A 25,163-nucleotide genomic window follows, 5' to 3' on the forward strand; every position below is an offset into this window, starting at 1 on the left:
CGGCGCCAGCTTCACCCCAACAACCAGAATACCGCACCCCCCAACTCTCTCGAACAAAGCTGTCCCGCACTCTCGTAGTTGTCTACAGTCAATCGTAAGTCGTATTCCTCACTCATCGCATCCGACTGCATCGTGTGCGACAGCGACCTCACTTTTACACCCGATCGTAGTGATTGACAGCAACTCACATCAAGCACAGAACTCCGCGCTCTCTCCATTCACCACGCAACATGGCGTCCGCGAAGCCCTACATGGGCCCCGTTTCTCTCGGATACTCCAAGTATGCTGCTCCGCACTTGAAGAAGGCAGCTTTGGCCACGTCCATCAACCCATCTGCATCTATCGCTGCTGCTGCTCCCCCCACTGTCGACAGCGTCATCGCCACCAAGGAGCAGATTACTACCCCAGACACCAGCAACTCCGATGTGGCCCTCAAAGACGCTCACCACAACGCTGACGCAGACAGTGGCGCTCACGTAGTCCTCAACACAGCCCAGAACAACCCCGATGCGCAGCTCGCCATCTCGCAAGGTAATGCATTGAAGGAACAAGTCGCCAAGCATGCCAAAAAGTTCACCAGGACTGTCTCGACCACGGTCACCAATACGCGCCGACTGTTGGAGCTGATCCGCGCAGAGTCACCGGATGCGACCAACCCAACTGTCGAAGCCCTGTGGAATGAACTGGAGGCGCTCTTTGCTGCGGCAAATGACGCAAAGGAGAAGCTGCCTGTGTTCCTGGAGAAGCAGCGTGACAACATGAGCTTATATCACAGCTCGATGGTGAACGAGGCCATCAAGGATTCGCAAGACGAACTCAACACTCAGCACAAGAAGGTTAGTCGCTCTCAAAAGGTCTTTCATACCGATGAATCAATCACTAACTCTTTCACGTCATGTAGGTCAACATCCAGCACAGTCTCATCCTCGAGCACCAGGAGGCTTTCCTTGCGCACAAGGAGCAGACTGCCGACAAGCTGAAGGAGCTCGAGGCCCTCCAAGAGCGCGTCTCACGCCTGACGCTGGAGAAGGGCAACTTCCGCACCGAGATTGACAACTATGCGCACCTACTAGAGCAAGCGCGCTCTACAAAGGAGGAAGATCTTCGCAAAGTCGACGCTCTCGGAAAGGAGTTGGAGACTCTCGTGGAATCCAAGAAGCAGCTCCTTGCAGAAGCCGACACTCTGCGCAAAGCGCTCGAAGACGTACAGGCTAAGACGAAGGCCGACGAGCAGGCGACAACCGATCGCTTCACCGCTGAGCTCAAGTCGACTGCCGATCTTCTCGCGAAGGAGACACAGAAGAACACGGCTCTGAACACCATGATCAGCCAGTTGAAGGGAGGCGAGAGCACTGCTAGACTCGAGGCCGAAAAGGCAAAGAAGGAAAACAAGGCTCTGAACGAGCGCTACAGCAACCAGGCAGCTGAACATGGGAAGGCATTCGCGGTACGTGGCTTTGACATAACAAGCAAGTTAAGTGCAGGTTGAACTAATATGCCATTAGAAACTCAACGAGCAGACCAAGCAAGTTGAAGGCCTGAAGATCGACCTTGGTAGTAGCCAGAAGGAGAACGCCGAGCTGAAGCAGCGCCTCGTCAAAGTCGCCGATCTTGAGTCCCAGGTTACCGAACTCATGGGAGCAAAGTCGACTCTTTCCGAACAAGTCAGCACGCTCAGCGCCGAGTTAGACGCCAGCAAGAAGGAAGGAACCAAGACCAAGACCCAGGTGGAGGGGCTTCTGAAGAAGCTCGAGGGCCTTGACGATGAGGTTGACCAGCTAGAATCGGAGAATACCAACCTTCTCGCCAAGCAGAAAGAGCACAGGATGGCCGTACAGACCTGCGAGTCCCTCAAGGAGGAGAACGCCAAGCTCAAGGCAGAGATCGATGAGCGCAAGGCCTCCAAGAGCTCCACTTTCGCTGTAGGTGGCTCTCCGTCTTTCATGAACGAGGAGAAAGCACGTGCTCGGGAGGACAAGATCAAAGAGCTCGAGGGGACCGTGCTAGAATGGACTGAGCTGGCTAAGCGCTCCTACAGCGAGTATAAGGAGATGCTGCCCACCTACAAGAAGGCCGATCAGTACCGCCAGGAGGTCGTTGACAGGGACGAAGTCATCCGGGGCCTGGAGCTCGAGCTTACTCAAGCCAAAGTTTCCAAGAAGACTAACGGTGTTGGAGCTGCTGCCCCTAGCAACGATGCTCTCTACTGGAAGAACAAGTATGAGGCTGTTCTGCTTGCCGTCGACAACTAGGCGCTAGCTTTGGTTCAAGCCCAACTGGAAACCGGATGAGAATTGCGACGGAAAGCGGAGTGTCAGAGGTCTTTCCATATGCTTGACTGAGATAGTCCCTCCATATGACATCAAAACATAGCTGCTACAGAAATGAGATACTGCCATGATGGAATCTCACTACTTGACATTGGAGACCACACCAAGGGTGATGCAACCTACGTTGGTATAATAGTGAACGTTTCCAATATCCCAAGGCAATGTAGTCTGCTGGGTAGGATCTATTGCTAGCTACCTATAACGTGGACCAATAACAATAACAGGTGCGATGCGACTAGATCATCTGAGAGCGAGAGTCATTGACATCCTAAGACAATGTAGACTCCCTGATAATATCCATCGCAAGCTAAATGTAAAGTGCACCAGAGCCGACAACGGGTGCTCTGCAGCATGCAGTAGTACAAACGCAGACGTTTTCAGAATTGTCAGATAATGTAGACTCCGGGGTAACTTCTATTGCTGGCTAATTCTGACGTGTATCGAGGACAAAGCAAGCGTGCGACGGCCTACGTTGGTATCAGAACCAAAGTTTACCAAATCCCAAGGCCATGTATACTTCTGGGTCATTTCTACTGTCTTTTAGAAAAGGGAGGAAGCGGCATACTCATATCGCAAAGCATACACACAGCGCAGGGATGTAAGCTAACTGTTGAGGGACCGGAGGTCTGATCTGCACTCCCATGAGACGTCTTCCTTTTCAGAATGCAGTACGCGACGGCGGAAAGGACGTTATCGCGTGTTGCGCAATATTCCAGGGGTTTGGTGTTGTATGTGAACGAGAGCTCGACGTGGATGTTGTTGCGGATGAATAAGGATCTCGTCTTTGTGAGGTGTTGATAGTCTTCCGTCGGCGTTGTGGCCGCTTGGTCCGCCGTGTGACAACGGTGGCGTCTCAAACAGCCTTTCGGATTTTTTACTCCAAGCTTCCGTAGATATACAAGCCGACGAGCCAGGGTTGCCAGGGTTGCCATGGCAAGGGTTGGCTGTAAGTATACACCCGGCATCCATCTTTCAATGCCCCTCCTGTTGCCTTTCCTACTACATTCCCCGTTGCTTTCCTCGTTGCTTTTCCCATTTTCTCACCCCCTTGTTTGGAGGTCGGCTCGCTGAATCCATAGCCATATAATACTCCGACAGCTAGAAACGTTATACTGGGGGCGAACAGTAGAGCGATGATTGAGTATCTGCGGATGTTGGACACGGGCTTCTTGACCTTGGATGTGTGTCGATACCTAATTTTCCGTGGAGACGGAATAGAAGGGGTGATTCGAGGTATTGGTCGTTGAAAACGGGGTGGTGAATCCTTTGGTGATGCTACAGTCTTCTTGTAGGGGCCCAAGGACTGGATAGACGATCGGAAGCCGCGAGATAGGGTGAGGCTCCTTCTTGAGAATGTGGATGGCCTTGTAAGTGTATAGAAGAGTGACATGCTTGTTGAACTGGTGGCATTACTGGTTGCGCAGCGCAATGCGCTTGCCGGCAGTAGACTTGAGGCCATCTTGCTGAAACGTGTATGCCGGGACCTGTTGTGGAATGCAGCTGCAATTCGCGTCCTCCTTTTTGAGATGTGAAAAGAACTTTGTTGCGCGATGGTGACTGCACGTTAATTCTAAATTCATCATAAAGAAATAGTACCGCCAAAATCCCACCCTTGGTTCATCAGAAGTGTGCAGTGGTAGTACCCATCATGGTCGAACCATGGGTACGTTCGCGAACGTAGTCGTATCTGCCAATGCCGTCGCTTGGATTACCAGACAGACACAACAACTCGCTGAGAATTCGCTCATGACTGTGAAGTGTTCCCGATGGAGCAAGTTGGATATGGCCCAGGCGACTAAGAGCGCGGATAAGTGAAGGCCGAATTCTCGTGACCTCGGGAGGCCTGGCTGCCCGTGCGAACGTTGGCTTACAACCACCCGACTCAACCAATCTCGCTCCCCCTTCTCAAGTCGCAAGAGCACGCGCCCTCAACCCCTTTAACAAGGGATGCTTGCTACATTGAAGATCATGTCCATCCACCCAAATCTACAACTAAGAGATCTGAGGTCGGCTAATAGACACGTTTTGCCGACAAAATTTTCCAAGCACGGACGAGCCAATCGCATCCGAGGACTTCGAGGAGGCACTGGCATGCCGCTTGGTCGGCGATGCGCACCTGGCGAAACGGGTCTCTAACGGCGTCGAAGAAGGAGCGAGCCCTAGATCAACTCAAGATCTGGCGAACTAGATGAATGCAATTTCTAGAGCTGAGCTCGACATGCGCCTACGCGTAGTTTGTTCTGATTCCTTTAGTCCTGGCATTCACGGCGGTTGCGCTACATCCAGAACTGAGATCGCGCGCCGTTGGAGCGTTACAGCATGTCGAACCATCACGAAGTGGAAGGAGTAGGGAAAAAGGAACGAGCATCTTGAGAAATTGCACAGAAAGTGAGATAGGAGCGAAAGAGAAGGAATGCCGCTATACATGCCCGATCAGTTTCGCGTCTGGGGTTGGGTAATGAGGAACGATCATCGCGCAACCTTCATTTGTGATTCTGTGAAGTCCTCCAGCATCGCTCCTCCTATACTGCTAACCGATGTGTTTGTTATAGCATGGTATGTCGGAAATAGAGAAGAAAAAGGGAGGTGTTCGTCGCGCGCACGATCGAATGACGTCCTCGTTCATGCGCCCGGATATACTTTACCCGTTTCGAAACAGCGCATCGGCTACTAACCCGGCGCCTCTCAATCTGAAACACTTCTGTCCACCCCTTCCCTCGCGATTCATCGATTTCTTGTCCAATTCGTGTCCAATTCTGCGAAGAAACCCAACAGCAGAGTCTGCGCGCTGGGGATGCCAGTCATTACCGGTCGGCATAACTGCGGCTTCCCGGGCCTACCCATTCCGTACCATACGCTCGGCGCAGCTGACCTGGTGTTTGCAATGCATCGATTAATATCGAGCCGCCCCCCAAGGATAATCGTAGTCGTAATTCTCCGCCAGTACACGGACGCAGTGGCGTCTTCAGCACGTGGCCTGTTTCGAACGACGTTGGAACGACTTTGGAACGTTGCGCACACCCAGGAGACGCAAGCACGGTCGCGGCATTTGCCATGTTTCGCACATCTGTGCGACGTTGTCCCACTGTGTGGCAGCTATCTCAGTAGCCATGACCATCGCTGATCTGAATGTCGTCAAACCACCGCTTAAAGGGCACTGAGCAGCTTCTGCTTGCTTCTCCCAAGCGTACTAAATGACGGAGCCCTTCCGCGTCAGCACAAGCCATGGGAGGCTCGCCTACTAACGTCTATCTCAGTTAGCAAACACGAGCTTCCCCAGGATACATCGGAAGATACAGCTGTTATCGTGCGACGGCGCCCGGGGCTTGCCCACTACCGGCATAGTGGTTCCACCAACCACCCTTCGAGATGGGACTCATTTCAAAACCTCCGAGTCTGGAATGTCAAGCAGATTGTCGCTTGCTGGGCTGTGATCGATGCTAACAACAGGAAATCCCTGGAATCCTTGCACGGGGATGCGCAAATGTCATCTAGACCTCGTGCCGCTTCGCACTTTACGGCGTTTCTTGTTCGTCGTTTCTTCCACCCACCACCCCGGTCATTCAGTATAGAGTGCCGGAGGCATTCGTTCGTTCGTTTCTTAACTTTGTCGGTCTGCGACTACATCTCACTCTTTACGGTTTCCTTCATTTCGCTTCTATGCCGCATCCCGTTCCGACCGCTGGGAAAACATGATCCGCCGGAACCACGATGATTCGCATCACCACTACGTGGATCCTTCGCTCGAGTTGAACATTGGGCTATGGGCGTTGTTTGCTGGTGCATCACTCTTCCTGGCGCTCCGGATATGGATCAAAGTCACTCGTCGCCACGGTCTCTGGTGGGATGACCACATCCTCCTCGTTGCATGGGTAAGACACCTGTTGGGCTTACAGATAGTCGTAGCTGACGATGTAACAGGTCTTACTTGCTGTCAACAATGCCATCATCACAACCGAGTATGCCACGGGCTATGTGACCGACACATGGGATGATCGAATGCACATACTTATCAACATTACCTCCTGTGGAACACTGATCAACCAATCGCTCACCAAAACTGCCTTCGCCGTCACTTTGCTCAAGCTGACTAAGAACTGGGGCCAATGGATACTATGGTTCATCATTGGCAGCATGAATGCATACATGATTGCCAAGGTCATTCTCCAATGGGCAAAGGTGTGCGGCAAAGAATCCTATGACGTCTGGTACCGCTTGGATTTCTGCCTGGACTCGAAGTTCAGGGACGACTTCAAGGAAGGCGGCAACGTGTACAACATCATCATGGACTTTATCCTCGCAGTCTTCCCCTGGGTCATCACATGGAACCTCGACATGCGGAAGGTGGAAAAGATTGGGCTTTGTGTTGCCATGAGTCTGGTGCGTCGCTTCAAGTATGCCCCTATAATCCACCACTGACTTTGGAATAGGGAATGTTTGTTGCGATCGTATCTGCTGTACGCACAGGCTGGAAAGACGAGGGCAACGTGAAGGACGAGTGGTACTTCTGGCGCAACGCCCATTCCAACATTTGGTATTCTTCGGAGATCGTCGGCACCATCATCGTCCAGTGTATACCCGTGTTGCGACCCCTCCTCCGGGACATCAAGACTTCCCTTACATCGAAGAAGCTGGCGTCCACCGCAGAAGGAACAAGGCGACGCAGCCGGTACGTCCTCATCTTGTACTGTCGTTGTCGCAAAACGCTAACATCACACAGAGCTCCATCCCTTTTCGGCTTCGGTTTCGGCCCCGGCCCAACCATCGGCACCAAATCCACGCACAAAGCGCACATCTACTCCGATGGACGAACCACCTTAAACGATACGAAAAGCGAGAGTTGCCCCGATTCTTGGGACACGCAGGGTATCTACCAGAAAAGAGAGTTTGAGTTGACTACCATGGAGGTCAAAGCGCAGAAGGGGAACGAGATGGTGTAGATGGATGTAAATACGTTGGCCACCTACGGGCGGGTAATAGCTAGGATAGAGAATGGAGACGCTTCGCTGCGATCTATGTATGCGTTTCATGGAGATTTTGAGTGATATGAACGACACGGTTGTTACGGTCCATATGATGATTAGGTAGCGATTTTCGAGGGCTGGCTTGGAAGTTACGATGCAGCATTGTTGGTAGTCGCTGAGTTGCGCGAGTCTTGCGCTCAGTTGTTTGGCACTTTTCGCCTTCTTTCTTTGTACATATTTGAGATGGAATCTGAACTACCTATATCGTAGTTTGGTAGCTTCATTGAACCAGAAATAACATTTCGCAATGTTCTGGAAGAATGCATCAACCCTACCTGGATATCATCCCATTCCTCTCTTCGCCATATCTCTCTTTCATGCCCATCTCGTCTCCACTCACGCGCAACTCCAACCTTCATCTGATACTTCTAACGAGCTCCCTGAGATCTCCACCTTCCACCCACTTCTCCTCCCCTCCACCGCCAACGCCCAATCCGCCACCACCACCTCCACTAACACCCCACCCCTCTCCTACATCGCCCACCACCCGCGCCGGCTGACCACCCACCACAGACCCCGACGCAATGACCATGTTCGCTGGTACAACGGTATGTGGTAATATCTTGACGTTTTCCTTAATGATAGCAAAAGGACCGATATTGCAGTGATGCCCTATGTGCACATGAGAAGAAATGGAGATAGCCTGGACAGTCGAGTTTGGCCCTGTTGTCACTCTTAGCATGGCGTACGCCACCCCCATATCCTCCAATCCATCGTACCCAGACCCATGTTCCAACCTGACAAATGAAAAGAAAGAGAAAGGAACAAACGTACCAACAAAAACATTATCCCCAATCTTCATCGGATAATAATGCACCTGGCCCCTACTAATCCTGCTTGGCGGCTTAATCACGCTTCCCTGGCTGATGACCGTACAGCGCCCTATGCTGATGCTCGTCGGCGTCACGTCCTTACCAGACGAAGAAGGTGCCGAGCGTGTGGGGTGCAGGTCGCCGCGCAGTTGCACGTCGGCCATGATGACGGTGCGCCCGCCGAGCGTGATGTTGGCAGTACCGGTGATCGCGCTGCGGCGGGAGACTTTGTTGCCGGAATCCTGGGGGTGGTGTTAGTGGGGAGGTGTCATGGTTTGGGGTTGTGATGGAGTTATGAAATGGCAAGGATGTGGTAATGGGGTGCGCAAGATGTGTATAATGTTTTTTCGGGTGTTTTGTTGATGCGGAAGGGGAGGAGAGACATACGGTCTCGATGTATTCCCCCTTAGGAGCGGCCTTACGCGCTGCTGGGCGCGACATCCTGGCAACCGATACGCTTCTTATTCTCTGCTATGCTTTCTGTGAATCGAGTGTGATGATAAATAGGCCATGTGTTGAAACAGAGACGCGAATGTGGTTGACGTGAAAGAGCGATCTGTAGCGGAAGGTGTACGCGACCCAAGCTCCGAATCTAGCCAATCAACGCGTCGCAGCCAGCTCTTCGCGTGCGCATGGCAGGTAGTCGCGAATGACAGCCTTACATCTCGTTTTTTCTGCCCACGTAGAATCCGTAGACGGAGGATAATCAGGGCTGCGGGTTCAGAGGACTGAGGTTACGGTAAGACTTTGTAGCCGACACATACTCGAGTCTCTTGCACAACAAGTCCATGCTGTCGCCGCATAGAAAGTACCGCGCTCTCACAGTAAACACCACAAACACACTCCATATCGCATACCAGACTCCAATTCCCGTCCACATATTCCTACTCCTCCACCCTCACCCAATCGCAACCTCACTCTCAGCCTCACCCCCATCTCACATCATCGGCCCTACCACCCCCAACACCATCGCTCAACATACTCAAAACGCAACACAACCCAAGACCGGCCTCTCACCCCAATCAATCCCCCATCCTCTCAAATCCAGGAACAGCAACACTCCCCCGATCCCTCCTTCCCCAGCCCACCCTGACCCTGACCCTGCCCACTATCCTTGATTGACCCGGTACCCTGCGCCGTCCCTCCATGTCATGTCCGCACTATTCCCATGCGCATACCCAATCCCATGATCACGCCGGAGTTACCTCCGACACCGTACACGTTTTTTTTTGCGGCTGGCGCACCGGCTGCATCGCCGCCAATGGTGCCGGCCGTGTTCCATGTCATCCGAGCGCATCCGGGGGAAGGATGGAGACTCGCACGCTCGTATGTACACGTGGTGTGTGGTTGCATTTGGGTTAGTGCGTTAGTGCTTCGATCTGCGTACGAGTGGTTTTACGCGTAGGAGCTTGGCGGCGCTGGGTGGTGTGTTTGGGTTAGAGGAGTGAGGCTGTGAGGCTTAGTGTAGCTTGGGCTGGGCGCTGGGGTAGTGTGAGCATCGAGGTGTTGGTCATCGAGATAGCGGATTGGTTGGGGGCTTCTTGTGGTGTAGTCTACCGTGTAGATGTGCGCGGAGATGAGGACATGTCCAAGTCACGCAATATGTCTTTTGGTAGTTAGATCTCATTTCGTTGAAGGGTCCAGATCTTGATCTTGCTCAGGTGGCTTTTGGCTATCTTTAGGTTCAAAACGGCGTCGCCGCTGCTTGGTTCGAGAACAACGCCGCAGTGGTAAGCCACCCGCTAAGATGGTGACACAGTACACCGAGCGAATCAGAATGCTTGGTGAACCTGAATCTCATTGTAGGGGTTGCACCGGAGAAGGCGGTTGAAGTATCAGCGGCACATCGCGGAGTCACAAGGCATAATGGAGTTTGGGGTGGTAGAGTTTTCATTCGTGATGCAGGTATTCCCTAGCTGCGTGATCAAAATTGACTTTTTGACCCATTGTCCCATTTGCGCCGCCCATACCCTATACCCAGGTTGTCGTAAAGGATTGTTCGTAGTATCATCTTACTCTGCGCGTGTTACAGCCACCGCCGGGTCAGACACAATTGCTCACCAGCAATGTGCCTCGATACGTAGCGCCATGTGTACAAATTCCTAATAAAACCCGGAAAATCAAGATGAGAAGGAACGCCCTGCGTCCTGTCACTAACGCCTGAAATGACAAAAACAGGAGTAGTATTGGCAGCGATGTCGTCAAGGGTGAGCAGACGGATGGTGACACCACGTATCTCTGGAACCATCCACACCGGAATAATATGTACCTCGAAGACGCGGTGCTCTAGCTGTCGCTAAGCGACCGAAGCAGTGCGTCTGATCCAGATCAACGAAGCAAGCTGTACAAGAAAGTCCATCAACGCATGAGGGTGTGGTCGTTGTTTGGGAATGTCGTAACCCGATGGAAAATGTGTGTAAAAAAGGGTATCCGAGAGGCACACACGGTGCAGTGGGCATATCGACAGCCGAAGAAGTCTAGTACTGTACAAGCTCGAAGAAGGCAGATGGTTACTGGATATGAAGCGAGTTTTCTGCTCGTTGACTGATGTGCTGGGCATGCGCCTCGAGTGCACGAGCTTGGACATGGGTTACTACTGTCATATTAGCAGACGTTGTACAGGTTTTGAGCAGGCAGACTCACCAGGCCAGACAGCGGCCTTTGACAGCATGTAAGCCGTCACCATCAGCAACTTGGTTCCGTAACCGCAATGTCCGAGGTTGGAAAGACTACCCAGCATCGGTAGGTTGTTGGACGATATGTCGTAAGCCAGCTTCATATCAGCATGGTGGAGAATATCAGAGATCTTCTGTAGCAGCTTAATGTCTTCCTCTTCAAGGAGTACAACAGCTGGCACGCCCGCAAAATCAATCTCATCTCTACCGAGCACGCCCATATGACGGCCAACACGGTCTTGCACAGTTGCAACCCATTCAGCAAGGACCTGAGCGCAATCGAAAGTGCACAACGCGGATGAGTTGGGAAGCTCCCGAGCCGTGAAGTCAGCGTACGAGGCACCCAGTTTGTCTGCCATGGAAAGGGAGTCAGCAGCGTAGAAAGCGGCCTTTCGGAGATGCCTTTCGCGTTTGGACGACTGGGAGTTGGAGAAACCGTTTGCCGCATTTCCGGGACTGACGTGGTCCTGTGAGCCCATTTGGCCTGGAGAACCTGAGTTGAGATCCATCGATGCAAACCTCTCAGGTGTCCCGTCTGCTTGGCCGACGATGTCAATGCCTCTGGCGAGTTCGTTCGCCATGCCGTCAAAATCGCGCTGCCACAGGAGCTCCTTCGCGCGACCAAGGTTGACGAAGAGCCTGACATAGGCCAAATCTAGTAGTGGGATACAGTCGGCGGAAAGAGGACCGAACGGACTGGGGCGCTCAATACTGTGGTTCGGGTTGGCTCTCCACGCGACTTGCCAGGCCTTGAGAGCGGGCTCCACCTGAGCATGCATGGCCTCTGTCTCCTGGGCCTTCCACAAGCGACCGTTGTGTCTGTTCCGCGTTTCCCAAATGTAAACGTGCATGGCATTGATCAGCACATAGCAACCGAATGTGCTGGGCCGGATGTCGCTCTCAGAGGGTCCGTTCATTGGCTGCCCGCCTGCGAATGCCTGGGGGTAGGAGTTCCGCATCCGTGAGGTGGTATTCCGTGAACTGGCTTCGAGAAGGTATGTCATGGCCGAGATGAAAGACAAACCGCGTTGCTGAGCGATCATTGGTCCGCCCATAGCCACCCACGTCTGAGGGCTGTCAACAGACCACAGATCCTCTTCGCAGGGTAGGTCTAGATGTATCTCTGAGTTCAGTATGCGTGGAGAATGCGCGTAAGCGGATACAAGCAGACTCGACATGGAGAAGATGGCAAAGTAAGTCCTCTTACGCTCTTCGATCTTCTTCCACTGAATCCACTGAGCGTGCTCGTCCACACTATCTGCATGTTGGCCAAACTGCGAGCTCGATTCGTCGGACATATCCACATTGTCGCCATTAGTATGATTGGGTGGACTGGAAGAAGTCTGCTCTGGAGCGGTTGGCTTATCCAAGCCAGCAGCTTTAGCAAGGCTTACAAGTGCTGCGCAATGGGTGCTCGCAACCTCAGCGGCCTGTCTATCGCCACAGCTGTGACCGAAGATGAGGTTGAGCAACATAGCTTGCACTAACCAGAGTGGTGGTTTGTTGATGTGGTCGTTTGCGGCATTCGACCCGTTGACAGCCGAGAGTCCAGCTTTGCGGCGCTCATCAAGGTAGAATAAAATCAGCTTCTTCGCAGCCTCAAACAATTCTTTTGCGACATTCTGCTCATATTCGTACAGAGCACCTATCGCGGCCATGGCAAGGATGAGACAGCCACCGCCACCAACCATGGTATCTTGGCTGTAGTTTCCGGCCGATCGAAGTTGGTATGTGTACGCCGGGGTATCAAAAGAAAGTGTGGGGATGTGCAAGAAAGGTAAGTGCGGGTGGAAGTAGTGGATGTATGCATTGACGTAGCGCTGGATGTCGACAGTGCTAGGGAGTATACCAGCCTGGACTGAAGGTTTCCCGGTACCATTGGACAGAGGCGAGCTGACTGCGGGTTGCGAGAATCTCCGTTGAGCTCCATGACCGTAGCCCATGGCTTGAGTCAAGTTGAACATCATAGCCTGCCGCGTAGAGTCTGTAATGGTTTCAGTGGAAAATGATGAGACAGAACTGTGCCTTGCGCTGCCGTTGAATGAGGAAGATGATATGCTGCGGGCATCAGAAGCGAAAGTCATGGGCGTCTGAAAGTACTGATTCGGCATACCGGGTATACCAGCTGAAGGGCTCATGGCCACTAAAGGAGGTGGAGTAGACGAGTAGAAATCGTTCTGAACACCCTGATCGCCTAGCTCTTGTGAAGTGTTGTGGTTCATCATAAGCTCAGGGAAGACCGGAGCCATGGCATCGAGTGTGAAGGCGGTTGGGTTGATGCTGGTGTGCGCAACTAGAGGGTTGTGCCACATGGCTGCTGAGTTTTGTTGGCTTGAGCCATCCAGCATCATGTCGTTGAAAGCACCCTGACTCGCAGTGCTGATGGCCGATGGCGAGGAGCCGTCAAGAGCCGACTCGTTGGCTCCGGTGAAGACCATGTTGCTGTCGATGCCCATACCCCAGCCGAAATCGTCTTCCTCAATAGGATTGTTGCCGGCGAAGGGATTAGCGAATTGCTTGAAGGGCGATTGTGGAAGTGCGATGCCTGCGTTGAAGTGGTGCAGCTGGTTCGGGTTAATGGTAGAAGCTGCTGAGGAGCCGAAGAACTTCTCGAGCTCACGGTCATCAGAGCCAGCCATGCCTGGAATGGGAGCCGTGCGAAGACCGCCACCCATACCGAATCCCATATGGGTGTCTAGTCTTGGTAGACCGTGAGACTGGCCATGGTTGCCGGCAGCTGTCGACATGCCCCTGTAGTCGAACTGACTAATCCCCGATAGGCTCGAATGCTGTGAATGACCTGGGTGGCCTCCCCTGCCGCCAGCTATCGAAGTTCCATGTGTGGCGAGAAAGCTGTTGAGGGCGGTCGGGTCGATGTGACTGATGGTGTTTGCGCGTGGCCTCATGACATTGCCCTTGGCGCCGCCCGCATTGCTTGAGACTGAGTTCTTGCGTACTCGCGCGGCAGGGTTGGGCGGCAGGCCGGTCGTGCTTTCCCTACGTCCATTGCGGGGTCTTGTGTTGGACGCGCCTTGTTGGTGGAGCTTCTGCTGGTGACGTAGGAGGAGGTCGCGTCGCGCGAAGCATCTCGTACACTGGGGGCACTCAAAGGGCTTCTCTTTTGTGTGGGATCGTTCGTGGCGCTTGAGGTGCTCTAGGCGCGCGAATGAGCGTGTGCAAGTCGCGCATACGTGCGGCCGGGGCTTGTCGTTCTTGGGCGGAGGGAAGGTCTGGACGGTGGGCGAGGTTGCGGGCTTGGCTGTAGATGCGGAAGCTGCGATTAGCAATCTTTGTCAGCTATCATGGTGTTGTGTGGCGGTCGCTCCTACTCACAGTTGCTGGCGCTGCCTGAACCGTTGGAGTCGTCGCCCGGCGAGGTCGCGGGGCCTGGCAGGCTCGTGCTTTCCACTTTCGCCATGATCATGTATCGGATTGGCAAAACACCAATCACGTCCACAATCGAGTCGAAAATACACCCGCCTCAAGGTGACTGGAAGCGGACTACTGATGGTACTGCAATGATAGCTGTCTTGGGTCGAGCTCGTTGCAGCTCGCGGGGCAGCAAGCTCTCGGAGTAAACAAAGAATCTACTGAATCAGAGGCTGCCAACACACACAAATGTCAGCGAATGATGAGGTACGACCAGCTGGAGCAGACGAAAGTACCTTGTATAGGCCTCTAAGGTGGAAAGAGCGTCTAAGAGCTTGTTTACGCAGCGTCTCGTGGCCGCAGCTCGTAGCAGTGGGATATCAAGATGGAATTGGATCTTGGGATGACAATGCTAATGTACAGCAAAAGCCAATTGATAGCTGCAGGGGACCTTGGTCGAAGTGGTCGGAGGTAGGCAAGCTGGGTACCTGGCAAGGGCTCGCAACAAGAGCAAGCCTACGCTGAGGGCAGAAAGGTACCAGGAAAACGGACGTGTGATGTAGTTGGATCGGTCCGTACATAGGTCGGCGTGCGTACGTGTCTACCGCTGGTCCCGGAGAGCGTGAAGCCAGTGCGGGAGGCCTGTGGTCAGCAGTAGCAGAGGCAGTGGCAGATGGTGGAGCTGGTTGAGCACGAGGGTCCAGCCTTGATGTAAGCGTCTGTACCAGCGGTGCTTGCTGGAGGCGCCGGCGGCTTTTGGCTGGTACGGCCCAAAAGGCTAGATTACAGCGCAGACACAACCTTCGGTCCCGGGCAGAGCAATTGGGCGACGACACAACGATTGGTCGGAGGTGCAGAGGGCAGGCCGAGTCTGGGGAATCGGGCACGGGCCAAGGTTCGCGGGACGATAGCTATTACAACGAGCAGCGAGAGTCAGGAAGCACGCAGAGCAAGTCGCACGCGGTCGAGCTGTGGCGAGGGAGCTGGAGGTGTCGAGATCAGGCACAGCGACGGCGACGGCGGCCTCGTCGAATTGTAAGCAGATCCCCAGACTTCACGGCTCGTAAAGCTTTGGAGCTAGGCGGCGAGTGTGTCATGCAACTGGCCAGCGCCCCAGGTTCTTCGACGGGCCTGCAAGCACCAGGGCTTCTCCCAAGTGGAGCCCCCAGCAAACGGCCATTCTGGCGCAGGGGTCCTGTCCGGAGTACTTCCGTTGCGATGCCCTCGCCTCTACCTGCGCGTCTGAAGAGGCAGCGATGGGCGTCTGCGATCAGCAGCGTCGCCTTCAGGACTACTCGCGGCTTGGCTGCAGCAACTGCGCCAGGGGCCCACAGCTATGGCCTCGGCTCCCTGTAGCAATCGTCTGCGCTGCAGTACTGTACACTGCACACCACCCACCTACGTTATTAGTGGAATCGACCTCGAAGAGCACGCCGCAGCATCTATAACATGCTCCCGACTGGGGCGGCTTCATTTCGCCTGGCGGAGATAGATTGTGGAGCTCCAATGGCCTGCCGGTTGCATATTAATTGGCGAGAGAGCTACTCGTCCCTGAGGATACCCAGAGTACCGCACGGGTCTAGAGGCACGACCATGCTCGGGCTTCCGAGAGCGAGTTTCAGCAGCCTGTCACCGATACTGGCGAACGATGCTGGGTGCTGCAAGATGCGCGCACAACAATGGGCCTCGCATACACGGCCCATGCAGCTGCGGCCGTCAAGCGCCTAACTATAGGAACGGGCAACTACTGACAGCACGCTATGCCGCCAGCGCGCCACTCAGCACCGCCGGGCGACTTCAATTGCTTTTACACAGGCGGATAGCTGCTTGCGCTGACATCGGTGAGGGCTGCAACACCTGCAAACTTCCCCAGGAAATCCAAGGTCGAGCCTGCAGAGCTTGGACGGCGGCAGCAAAGGCGGCTAGCCTGCTTCGAGATCTGGGGTAAAGCATGGACTGCCCAGAGACCCATGCCACATAGCGCCGCATGACCACGGCCTGCAAAGTTCCCATCGCCGTCGTCCTAGCCCTTGTCGCTGCTGCTCGACCCGCCCACCTATCACCGCCTCGCAGCGTTGATCCCGTCGTCTTTGGCCGTCTGTTGAGTACATGCGCTTGCTGCGAGAACCGGTACTGCAACGTCGCGAACCACAGTTGCCCCATCGTAGCAGCGGATGTGGAATGAGCCGATGGCAGCGACGACAAAAATCTCTCACGCCCTGTCTCATTCCGCAGGCCGCGGTGGGTATACTACTGCACCTGACCTTCGGCAGCCCAGGACCCTGACGTTCTCGGTCTGTCGCGTCGCCCTCCTACGCGTACTGGAGCATCCACCGCGCATGACGGCATCGTCAGGCTACTATCGTCTTTTCGGCCTCCCGCTACGCTCGCTTCGGCTTAAGCATCATGCTGCTTCGCCAGTCGGGTCTGCATTGCCAAATTCAAACTTCGGCTATGACCATGCTGCTATCTCGCAGTTGAAGTATTGCAAGAGACCCTAGCCAGTGACGTTGCGCTTTGTGGCAATGAAGATCGGCTGCTGGTGCACGACCACAGTAAGCTCGTGGCAGATCTACAATCGAACGGCCACATGGTGGAGCCACGGAGCAATCCTTCAGCGACACCAAAGCCATCTACGTCAATCGAAGCACTGTAGAAGATGTATCGAACGAGCAGGAGCAGCTTTCGACTTCCTACTGCTGATCGTGGCTGTAAATGTTCGCTGGGCCACTTAAGATCGTCTATGCAAATGCAGTTGTCAACGCACATACCACTCGATCTGCATCCCGGTCCTTGTCTATACTTTCTGACATCTCACCAGATTGCTCGCCAAACGCAAGTATCGATGATCGATAAATTCCCCGGCGAAATAATTTGCATGGCGCGCCTGTCACTTCTGCCGACAATCCCAGGTGGCTTGGCCATGGCATGAAACTTTAGGATTTATACAATCCGTCGCGATTGGTGCGAGGAGAGCAAATAACCACCACGCGATAGCTTGTGTAGGGACCAAATTTGCCATGTTCGCATCTGCCAATGCACGTCTTACCACCGAGCAGCATTCTCGCGGCCGCGTAACGACGACACGTTGGACTGCTCGTGCAGCATGACGTGCTTCCTTTGTGCAACCATCGGGACGAGTCTACAGCACGGTCGCGAACACGATGCCGACCGACCATGCAGATATCTAATGACGAGCGTATGCTTCTTCCCGTTCGCTTCAAGCCCGCTCGAGCCGATGACGCACGCCTAACCCGATAAGGTTATCCCGGCGCACTCCCCAGACAATTGCCCCTCGTACTTCATCTCGACGACTGCGAACCGCCAGCGGTGTTGCGCCCTGCAGCTCCACCTATCACACACCTGCATAAGGCACGTATGAGCCGTTTTCCGTTGCCATCCGCACTGGGAGCTGTTCGGAGTAACAGGTGCGAAAGCTGAGTCTGGAAGCATCACAAACACAAGCCCACAACAGATCAGCGTGCACGCAACGCAAAAGCATGGTGTTCCACTCAATTGCACGCAAGGTAACGGCACTACGTATTTTGCCTTAGGCGCAATGCCTCTCTTGTTCTAGTTCGCTTAACGCAGTCGAAAGATCACCCCATATTACTGCAGTCGTTTGAGCCTCGACGTTGAGCGCCCAAATATAACGCAGCATTGCTGACGCCCAGCAGTCTACCCACTGTATAGCTCCAGGAGAAGCTAGACCAGGTGGGGCTTGACACACGATTTGAAGCGACGCTAGGATTCTAGTCTGCAGTTCACGTGCACGCTTGGTACGTACCTCGCCGCATCCTAGGATGCACTGCTGCTTCGCCACCTAGAGCTCTGTACCTGTGACCCTAAGCGCGAGCGACTACTTGACGCTCAACCCTTTCGATTGAGTTGTCAAAGAGTCAGACCCGACGTCATGCGCACAGCGACACGATCCTGCAGGAGCTGCGGTACTTTGCACCGTAGTCGATTATCACCTACCGCTTGGCTTTCATTGCCATCTCCCGATAGGTCGAACTAGACGTCTTCCGCGGTAGCCGATACTACCTGTTAAGTCCCCGAGTTGTTGTTCCTGTGACACCTCCGATTATGGTAAGCTTTCGGTCTTTCGCTCACCCGGCTCCGCGACATCTTCAACATGATGTGTTGAGGCCGTAGGAGTACACTATTACGATTTCGAGGCGTTTGTCCACACTCGGGAGTAAGGGTGGCTGTTCTTTCGAATGCAAACCTGCTGCAGCATGCAGATGAAGCGAAGCTCAGCGGTTCGTCGCAAGCTATCCCAGGTAAATGCGACTCGAGATCTAGGGTCTATCCTAGCTGTCATTCCCGACCCTGTGGCTTGACACGTCCTCTTACCTGTTGAGTCCGTCTTTTGGCTTTATTCTCCCATTAAGTTGCGTAAGCACCGTTTAACTTTACGCATCCTTTCGGCTATTTGCGGTCGCCTCATCTTCTTCCAGAAACAAGTTCAGCCTCACGTGAATGAGGATTCCTTCACGGCGATGCCTATTTTCTCATCCCGCATCCCAACATCCCACGCCGCCGGGAAAAACCCTTTGCCTCCGCGCCCCAGAGTTCTCCACACAAGATCCACCCATCTATACCAGGAAAAGAAGCCCACGGCTCAACAGCGGCAGATGAACAGGCTACTAGCCATCCGCGAACCTACTAAGTGGATCGATCACGGTGGCTATGTAACGTCACGGCGTCCAGCTCCGCGCCTCCTATTGCGAACGGGAATTCGTTACGACGCGGATACTTACTCCGAGGTATTTTGGCTACAACCTATACTTGCATCGTGTGGCAAGTCAAGAAAGGACTCTTCACGGCAACAGGCAATCCGGTTACGGGATACCGTTCGCAGCTCCTGCATGCTGTTGTATGACCTGCATAATGTTACGCAGCCTGCTGACGCAACACCAAGTCCTTTTTTGCGCAGCCCTTTTCCAGTTTCACACGACCGGTATCTGGCATGCATGCGAGAATGTGTATACCGATGTTCGGGCGAGAGATAGGGTTTCGATCTGGGGTGTGAAGGCTAGGCCTGATAGATCGCTGTCGGGGCGGCAGGTGATGGTATGACGGCATGGCGCTGGGTGCGGAACTGGCCGCTCGCATCACGTACCGAGTTGCTCTCCCACCTTGCGATCTGGAGGGCTTGCGAAGATCTTCGGGACTTTATCGCGTTTCTTTGGGGACTAGTGTTGTGGAGGTGGTGTGAGTGGGAAGTGTAGAAGAGCTTGGAGAGCTTGGAGAGCTTAGATGACGACGCGCTTCGAATAACGGGCGATGACTGCTCCGTCGTACATACGACAGTAGAAGGAAGATACAGCTGTATCGTCCTGACTTTGAGTTCCTCTCTTTCGCTTCTTCGTCCGAATCTCGCTTATGCTACTTTGCGCAGCCTACTCGATGTTTGATCATCACATGTATAACCATTTGATCGGAGCGCAACTTACCTGCGCAAGTCTATCCCTCCTACTATCTTTCTATACAAATTTCCATCATGCTCACCGTATTTGGTTTGTATCACGTTCTTACCTTGTACGAAATACAGCCCTCCACAAAAACGATGACTTGGCAGTTTGGAATTCGCATACAAATTGTTCGTTTTCCTTCTTCTTCTTCTTCTTCTTCTTCTTCTTCTTCTTCTTCTCTCTCTTACTATCGCAATTCATTTTACGTTTTTCTAAAACAAATCCGACAAAGAAGTTCACATGGCCTTCGGCGTGGTCTTGGCCTTTAAAACGAAAACGAGCTTGAGTTCTACCATGTTGTCGTGCCATCCTCCGAGACTCCACATTCTCAGCTTCTCGAAAACACAGTTCCTACCGTGTTCAAAAATACAGGGTTTGATCGTATGTCTTCACGTCTTCCTTTTGCTCTTCAAAAACGTGGAAGACTAAATTCGACGTGTTTGTGGCGACCACGAAAATGCCATACAATGAGCGAATGTGGACGGCTTCCATTCCGATTCTACAAAAACTTCAAAGTTCCTAGAACACTCTAAAGGGTCATCTGGGCTCATACATAAGAAGCATCGGGAGTTTTCTACTCTCGATATCTCACACCATCTCTTCGCTTTACATCTCAGAACCAAAAACGCATTGAGCTCTTCCAAAACCACAAGCTTGCCGATACATGTGTGGTCTGCTCCGAGGTAGATCCCCCAACAAAACTACCATGTCGCTTCCTCGATGGGAAGATCGTTTCTAGAATCCGTGTCATCCATACCATGTGCCTCCTGCGAGTACTTGCGGCGATGCAAATATCCAAAGAAAAAGCCAACATGGAAGCCCGATGTTGCGCAGGCGCAGAAAGCTCACACATCCTCTGAACATGGGCTCGCTATAAACACACTAGAATGGTTCTCATGCTTCTTCTCTCTTCTTTCTTTCTCCAAACATCTGGCTTGCGACATCCAAAAATGGATATTTGCCAAGATATGGTACAGAAAATTCGAAAATAAGTAGACATGCTGCGAGTATCTGTCTGAGAACGCAATCAAAACGAGAACACCAGTGGGTATGTCTGGAGTCTGCGGTGGGTTTGCGTAACACTAAAAAAGCGTACATTGACGATTTTATGGCTGGAAGATTCGTTCAAAAACGCAATCAAGTCAACCTATGTGGCCTTTCTGCCTTGTTGAGATAACGAGGTCCTAAAAATGAATGAAGGGGTGTCATGTGAGTGGAGCACGGCACTTCCGAGATGACATATATAAACGTCCTCTCGACGCCCTTCCTCTGTTCTTCTTTACACACACGGCACTGCACTTTGTCTCAAAACGGCAGAGAAAATCTTTCATGTTCCTCGAGATCTCTTTCCTCCAAATATATCCTGATGGCATTCGATGATTTGACCAAAAGTCTACGCCGACGTGACGGTGATTTCAGAATAAGATCCGCGTACAGAAGTGATGCAGGGTCTAATCGATGTCGCGTCAAAGGCTGTGGTTTGCTACATAGCATCCAGCCCTTTTGTCGCTTAACATCGCGAAAGCAATCGAGCTGCGTTCTACCTTTATAGCATAAAAAGATAACAAGAACCCATGTATGTTCTAAAAGGCAGGATATGACTTATTACTGTGCCCGTCGGTATGGGTATATAATGCACTTCCTTGCGCGGCTCTTTCCTCTTTACTTCCTCTTCAGTTTCAACACACTCAAAGCGTTCCTTTACAAAAAACAGCCATTAAAATTTTATGTGTGTGAGAAAGATTCCGCGGTCTTTACTCTAATGAAGTAGCCGTCTTAAAGCTACACATAATAAACCCTCCACCAGATATGTCTGCTCAGGTCTTGCTCTCAAAATTCTACGGTCGAACACCTGCCGAGCTTGTCCTTTTCTGCCCCGATCTTGATCAAAAGAATCAACCGTCGAGCCGATGGCGAGTTTTGTCGCTGAGATACGGAGTTTCTATCCGATTAACTAAAGTGGGCAATGATCCCCGAATGACTGTGGGCTGGGCTAGAGCATATCAATGCCTCCCTGCTGCCTGCTCTTCTTCCTTCCCCAACACACCAGGTCTTAGCTTTATCAAAAACTAGAACTGGTCGAGTTATGTTTCTGAAATCCCAGAACCAAAAGATTATGTCTCTGGCTGTTCCCTCTTTCCGCTCTCTCTCAACCGAGCCTATTCAAAACCATCGAACGAATACGCCATGGGGAGATGAAAGACAATGGTTCCCTAGCACACAAAAAGATACATAGTGCCACCAGATGTCTTTCCGTCCTCCCACTTATAAATATACCAGCCTTCCCTCGCCTTCTCTTGTCTTACTACAATCTGTCTAGCCAGCACTTCAAAATCGTTGGACGGTGTCCAAATGTCTCCGCCCAAAGAGGCACGAGCGACACCTAATAGCTTTGCCTTCTTTTCTTCGACTTCATAGCTTTATCTCCTTACTCCTATAATACCATTATATCAGCACCCCAGTGCAAAACACGGAGCATTTTATATTTATAACATGTAGACTGTAACCAAACAATATCGACAACAACGTCTTATGTGCTACTTCAGCGCGAATATATAAGCCCAACGTCGAACTTGCCCACTTCTTCTTCCTGAAAACTACCGCATCTTCAAAAAAAACTAAAACATGCAACAAAGAAACGTATGTCTTTCAACAAAGAGTAGAATGTTTGATAAGAAATCTGCTTTGCTTTCTCTCGAACAGTTTCCAAAATCATCAGCATAACACACTCATAGCAAAGGCGGCACGAAGTCAAATTTAGTGTATTCAAATGCCGCGAATACCAATTTGATGCGAGCGAGGAGAGTACAGTCGCTGCAGGAAGTCCAAGCTACTCTCTAATGCTGCTAGTATATAAGCACCGCTTTTTTACCTGATCACGCTTCTTCAGTTCCCAATCATCGGGACATGATTGTCGCAGGATACAGATATTGTATGCAAAATCTAGCTGTGGCACCTTGGGTGTCTAGAATAAGAATCAACAAGCATACTGCAGGCAGAATTCGGGTCTCTGTTGTACCGGAAGCTATCAGTCGGGCATCAGACATGCACCCAATCTAGTCTAGCTCCTCCTCGGGCTCGGTCGCCCGTCGCCGATTCCAAGGTTGTCTTTTCTCCACGTCGGTCAGCCCGCCCGATCCACCCCGCAAACCACTCCGCATCCTGAGCCGTCCACAATGACCAGACCCTTGCTCGGTAGATTTTGCAAATTCATTGCAGTAAACTACTGACTCGTTGATGAAGCTATCGGTGATCGTCACCGACGCTTGTGCGTGTTGACATTTTACGGAAGTTACGATCGGGCCGAGAACCACGCGCCATGAAGAACAAATACTTCGCGTGTTATCGTAAACGATCGCTTCACTCCTTCTTACCATCCTGAAGTCTCTGACATGCTGTACTTTGCTTACACACAGCTCACGTTTGCCGCGTTATTAGCGGCAGCACTTTCGAGCCCTGTGGACCATGACAGTTGCACTTCGTTACGACACGGTGTGGACTACGTCGTCAGCTCCAGTCGTGTAAACATTGGCGGAGTTGCAAATATAACAGCTGTGGCTGCTCAAAACATCACGGAGACGAATACAGCTTCCTTTTGCCGTGTTATTGGACTCATGCCATATGGTCCAAACAACACACTAAATTTTGAAGTCTGGCTACCCGAAAACGAAAATTACAATGGGCGCTATTTGTCTGTCGGTACGTATTGAATCAGTCAAATCAGTGCTTGTGTCTCGTGGTTGCTGACATCATCATGAAGGCAATGGCGGACTTGCAGGCGTGATAGATTACCAGGCAATGGCCACAAATCTCAACTCTGGCTTCGCTGTTGGAGGGTCTGTTCTTGCCCCCTCTGTATCCTGCCATGTTGAGCTAACTTATAGGCCTCAAGGTGTGACACTGGACATTTGGTTTCCGAGAACGGCGTCTCCGAGCCAGGAAGCTATGTTCCATTCCTTCACTCATATGCCCAGACCGCAGCGTGGATCCGGGATTCGATCGCCATGTTCACTGTACCAGCAAAAGCCATCACAGCGACGTTCTTCCGAAACCCGCCACGGAAATCCTACTTCTCAGGCTGTTCTACAGGTGGTGCTCAAGGATATGCACTGGCTCAGTACCATCCCGATATCTTCGATGGTATCGTTGCAGGAAGTGCCGGCAACTGGTACTCGCACCTCATTCTTTCGTTTCTGTGGAACGGCCTTCACGCACGGAAGCCTGGTGCATTTCTGGCCCAGGAAGTACTCACGTTTGCAAGGGATGCAGCACTGGAGAAGTGTGATGACATTGATGGCGTGAAAGACGGAGTGATCGACGATCCAAGCAAGTGCGACTTCGAAATTACATCACTACTATGCCGGTCCGGGCAGGCTCAAGTTGAGAATAACAGAACGACATGTCTGAATCAGACGCAGCTTGCCACTTTTGAGGCGTTCTACGCTGGACCTGGGGCCGATGTATACCCCGGGTTTGCAAAGGGATCGGAATCCGAATGGCTTCTGCTGGAAGAAACTCTCTACACCGCGTATACAGTACCTATATTGCAGAACCTTGTCTTCAAGAACTTGAGCTACGATTACACTACTTTCGACTTCCAGAACGATGTCAAGACTGTGGACAAGGTTGCAGGTCCTTTAATCACTGCAACATCCCCACGACTCGATGCATTCAGAGCTCGAGGTGGAAAACTTGTCGCATCGCAAGGTTTGTCATCCACCATATCTACACAAGCGCGAAATCAGACTTACGCGGATAGGCTGGGCTGACCCTTTTAACGCGCCTACTTGGCCTATCGATCAGCACAACGAAGCGAAAGCCATCTACGGCGAGACACAACTTAATGATTTCTGGCGCTTGTTCATGGTCCCGGGTGGTGGTCACTGCGGCCCCGCTACTAGTTATCCTCAGGTTCCTGGAAAATACCACTCTCTCGAAGCTCTCATTCCATGGGTAGAGGATGGTGTAGCTCCTGAGTTCGTTCTGGCCACGGAGCCTTCAGATGGAAGTAACAGGACAAGGAGGCTTTGCCCATACCCACAGCATGCAGTGCTCGAAGGTCAGAACGCTGACCAATACGAAGCATATACTTGCATCGATTAGCGGAGCAGCCATAGTCATATAAAGGGGCATCGATTTCCTCGCGAATACATCTTGGAGATGGGGGTTTCTGCTCTCAATCGCTACTCCAAAACCGCCGAACCTCTTTGTCATGTTTCTGGGAAAACAAAACTTTTCCAGAAGATCTACACGTGGAAGTTTCTCCTGTCTCTAAGATTCTCTATGACATCAAATTTCTGCCAAAACAGAGTCTTCATGCAATAGCCTTTATGCCTTTGCCAGGTTGCGGAGAGAACATGAATGTGCATGATTTTCTCCAGAGATAAGAGAAAGCTTGTGCAGATTGGCAACATGTCCTCGCCTACGAAAGAAACATTAGAACTAAATTATATCTTTATGCTATACTGTTGCGATC

At 52.2% G+C, this 25,163-nt stretch overlaps 6 protein-coding genes across 6 annotated transcripts; 3 read left to right on the forward strand and 3 right to left on the reverse strand.

Moving 5' to 3' along the window:
- Nucleotides 1–230: 230 nt before the first annotated feature.
- Nucleotides 231–2,252, forward strand: J4E79_005681 (uncharacterized protein; the record flags this gene model as incomplete). Its single annotated transcript, XM_049354559.1, has 3 exons — nucleotides 231–836; nucleotides 902–1,447; nucleotides 1,506–2,252. The coding sequence occupies 3 exons, from the start codon at nucleotides 231–233 to the stop codon at nucleotides 2,250–2,252; spliced, it is 1,899 nt and encodes a 632-aa protein (XP_049210682.1).
- Nucleotides 2,253–6,022: 3,770 nt separating this feature from the next.
- On the forward strand, nucleotides 6,023–7,270 carry J4E79_005682 (uncharacterized protein; the record flags this gene model as incomplete). Its single annotated transcript, XM_049354560.1, has 4 exons — nucleotides 6,023–6,202; nucleotides 6,252–6,710; nucleotides 6,761–6,999; nucleotides 7,051–7,270. 4 exons carry the CDS (start codon nucleotides 6,023–6,025, stop codon nucleotides 7,268–7,270), a joined length of 1,098 nt encoding a protein of 365 aa, XP_049210683.1.
- A 439-nt stretch (nucleotides 7,271–7,709) lies between these two features.
- Nucleotides 7,710–8,607, reverse strand: J4E79_005683 (uncharacterized protein; the record flags this gene model as incomplete). Its single annotated transcript, XM_049354561.1, has 3 exons — nucleotides 7,710–8,017; nucleotides 8,129–8,408; nucleotides 8,554–8,607. The coding sequence occupies 3 exons, from the start codon at nucleotides 8,605–8,607 to the stop codon at nucleotides 7,710–7,712; spliced, it is 642 nt and encodes a 213-aa protein (XP_049210684.1).
- Nucleotides 8,608–10,676: 2,069 nt separating this feature from the next.
- Nucleotides 10,677–14,265, reverse strand: J4E79_005684 (uncharacterized protein; the record flags this gene model as incomplete). The annotated part of the gene is made up of 3 exons (XM_049354562.1): nucleotides 10,677–10,759; nucleotides 10,810–14,115; nucleotides 14,175–14,265. The coding sequence occupies 3 exons, from the start codon at nucleotides 14,263–14,265 to the stop codon at nucleotides 10,677–10,679; spliced, it is 3,480 nt and encodes a 1,159-aa protein (XP_049210685.1).
- Nucleotides 14,266–19,747: 5,482 nt separating this feature from the next.
- Nucleotides 19,748–19,983, reverse strand: J4E79_005685 (uncharacterized protein; the record flags this gene model as incomplete). Its single annotated transcript, XM_049354563.1, has 2 exons — nucleotides 19,748–19,874; nucleotides 19,928–19,983. 2 exons carry the CDS (start codon nucleotides 19,981–19,983, stop codon nucleotides 19,748–19,750), a joined length of 183 nt encoding a protein of 60 aa, XP_049210686.1.
- A 3,708-nt stretch (nucleotides 19,984–23,691) lies between these two features.
- Nucleotides 23,692–24,790, forward strand: J4E79_005686 (uncharacterized protein; the record flags this gene model as incomplete). Its single annotated transcript, XM_049354564.1, has 2 exons — nucleotides 23,692–24,319; nucleotides 24,447–24,790. The coding sequence occupies 2 exons, from the start codon at nucleotides 23,692–23,694 to the stop codon at nucleotides 24,788–24,790; spliced, it is 972 nt and encodes a 323-aa protein (XP_049210687.1).
- Nucleotides 24,791–25,163: the final 373 nt, after the last annotated feature.

Source organism: Alternaria viburni (genome assembly GCF_023758015.1).
Source record: "Alternaria viburni strain BMP 2772 chromosome Unknown scaffold_11, whole genome shotgun sequence".
Taxonomy (NCBI): domain Eukaryota; kingdom Fungi; phylum Ascomycota; class Dothideomycetes; order Pleosporales; family Pleosporaceae; genus Alternaria; species Alternaria viburni.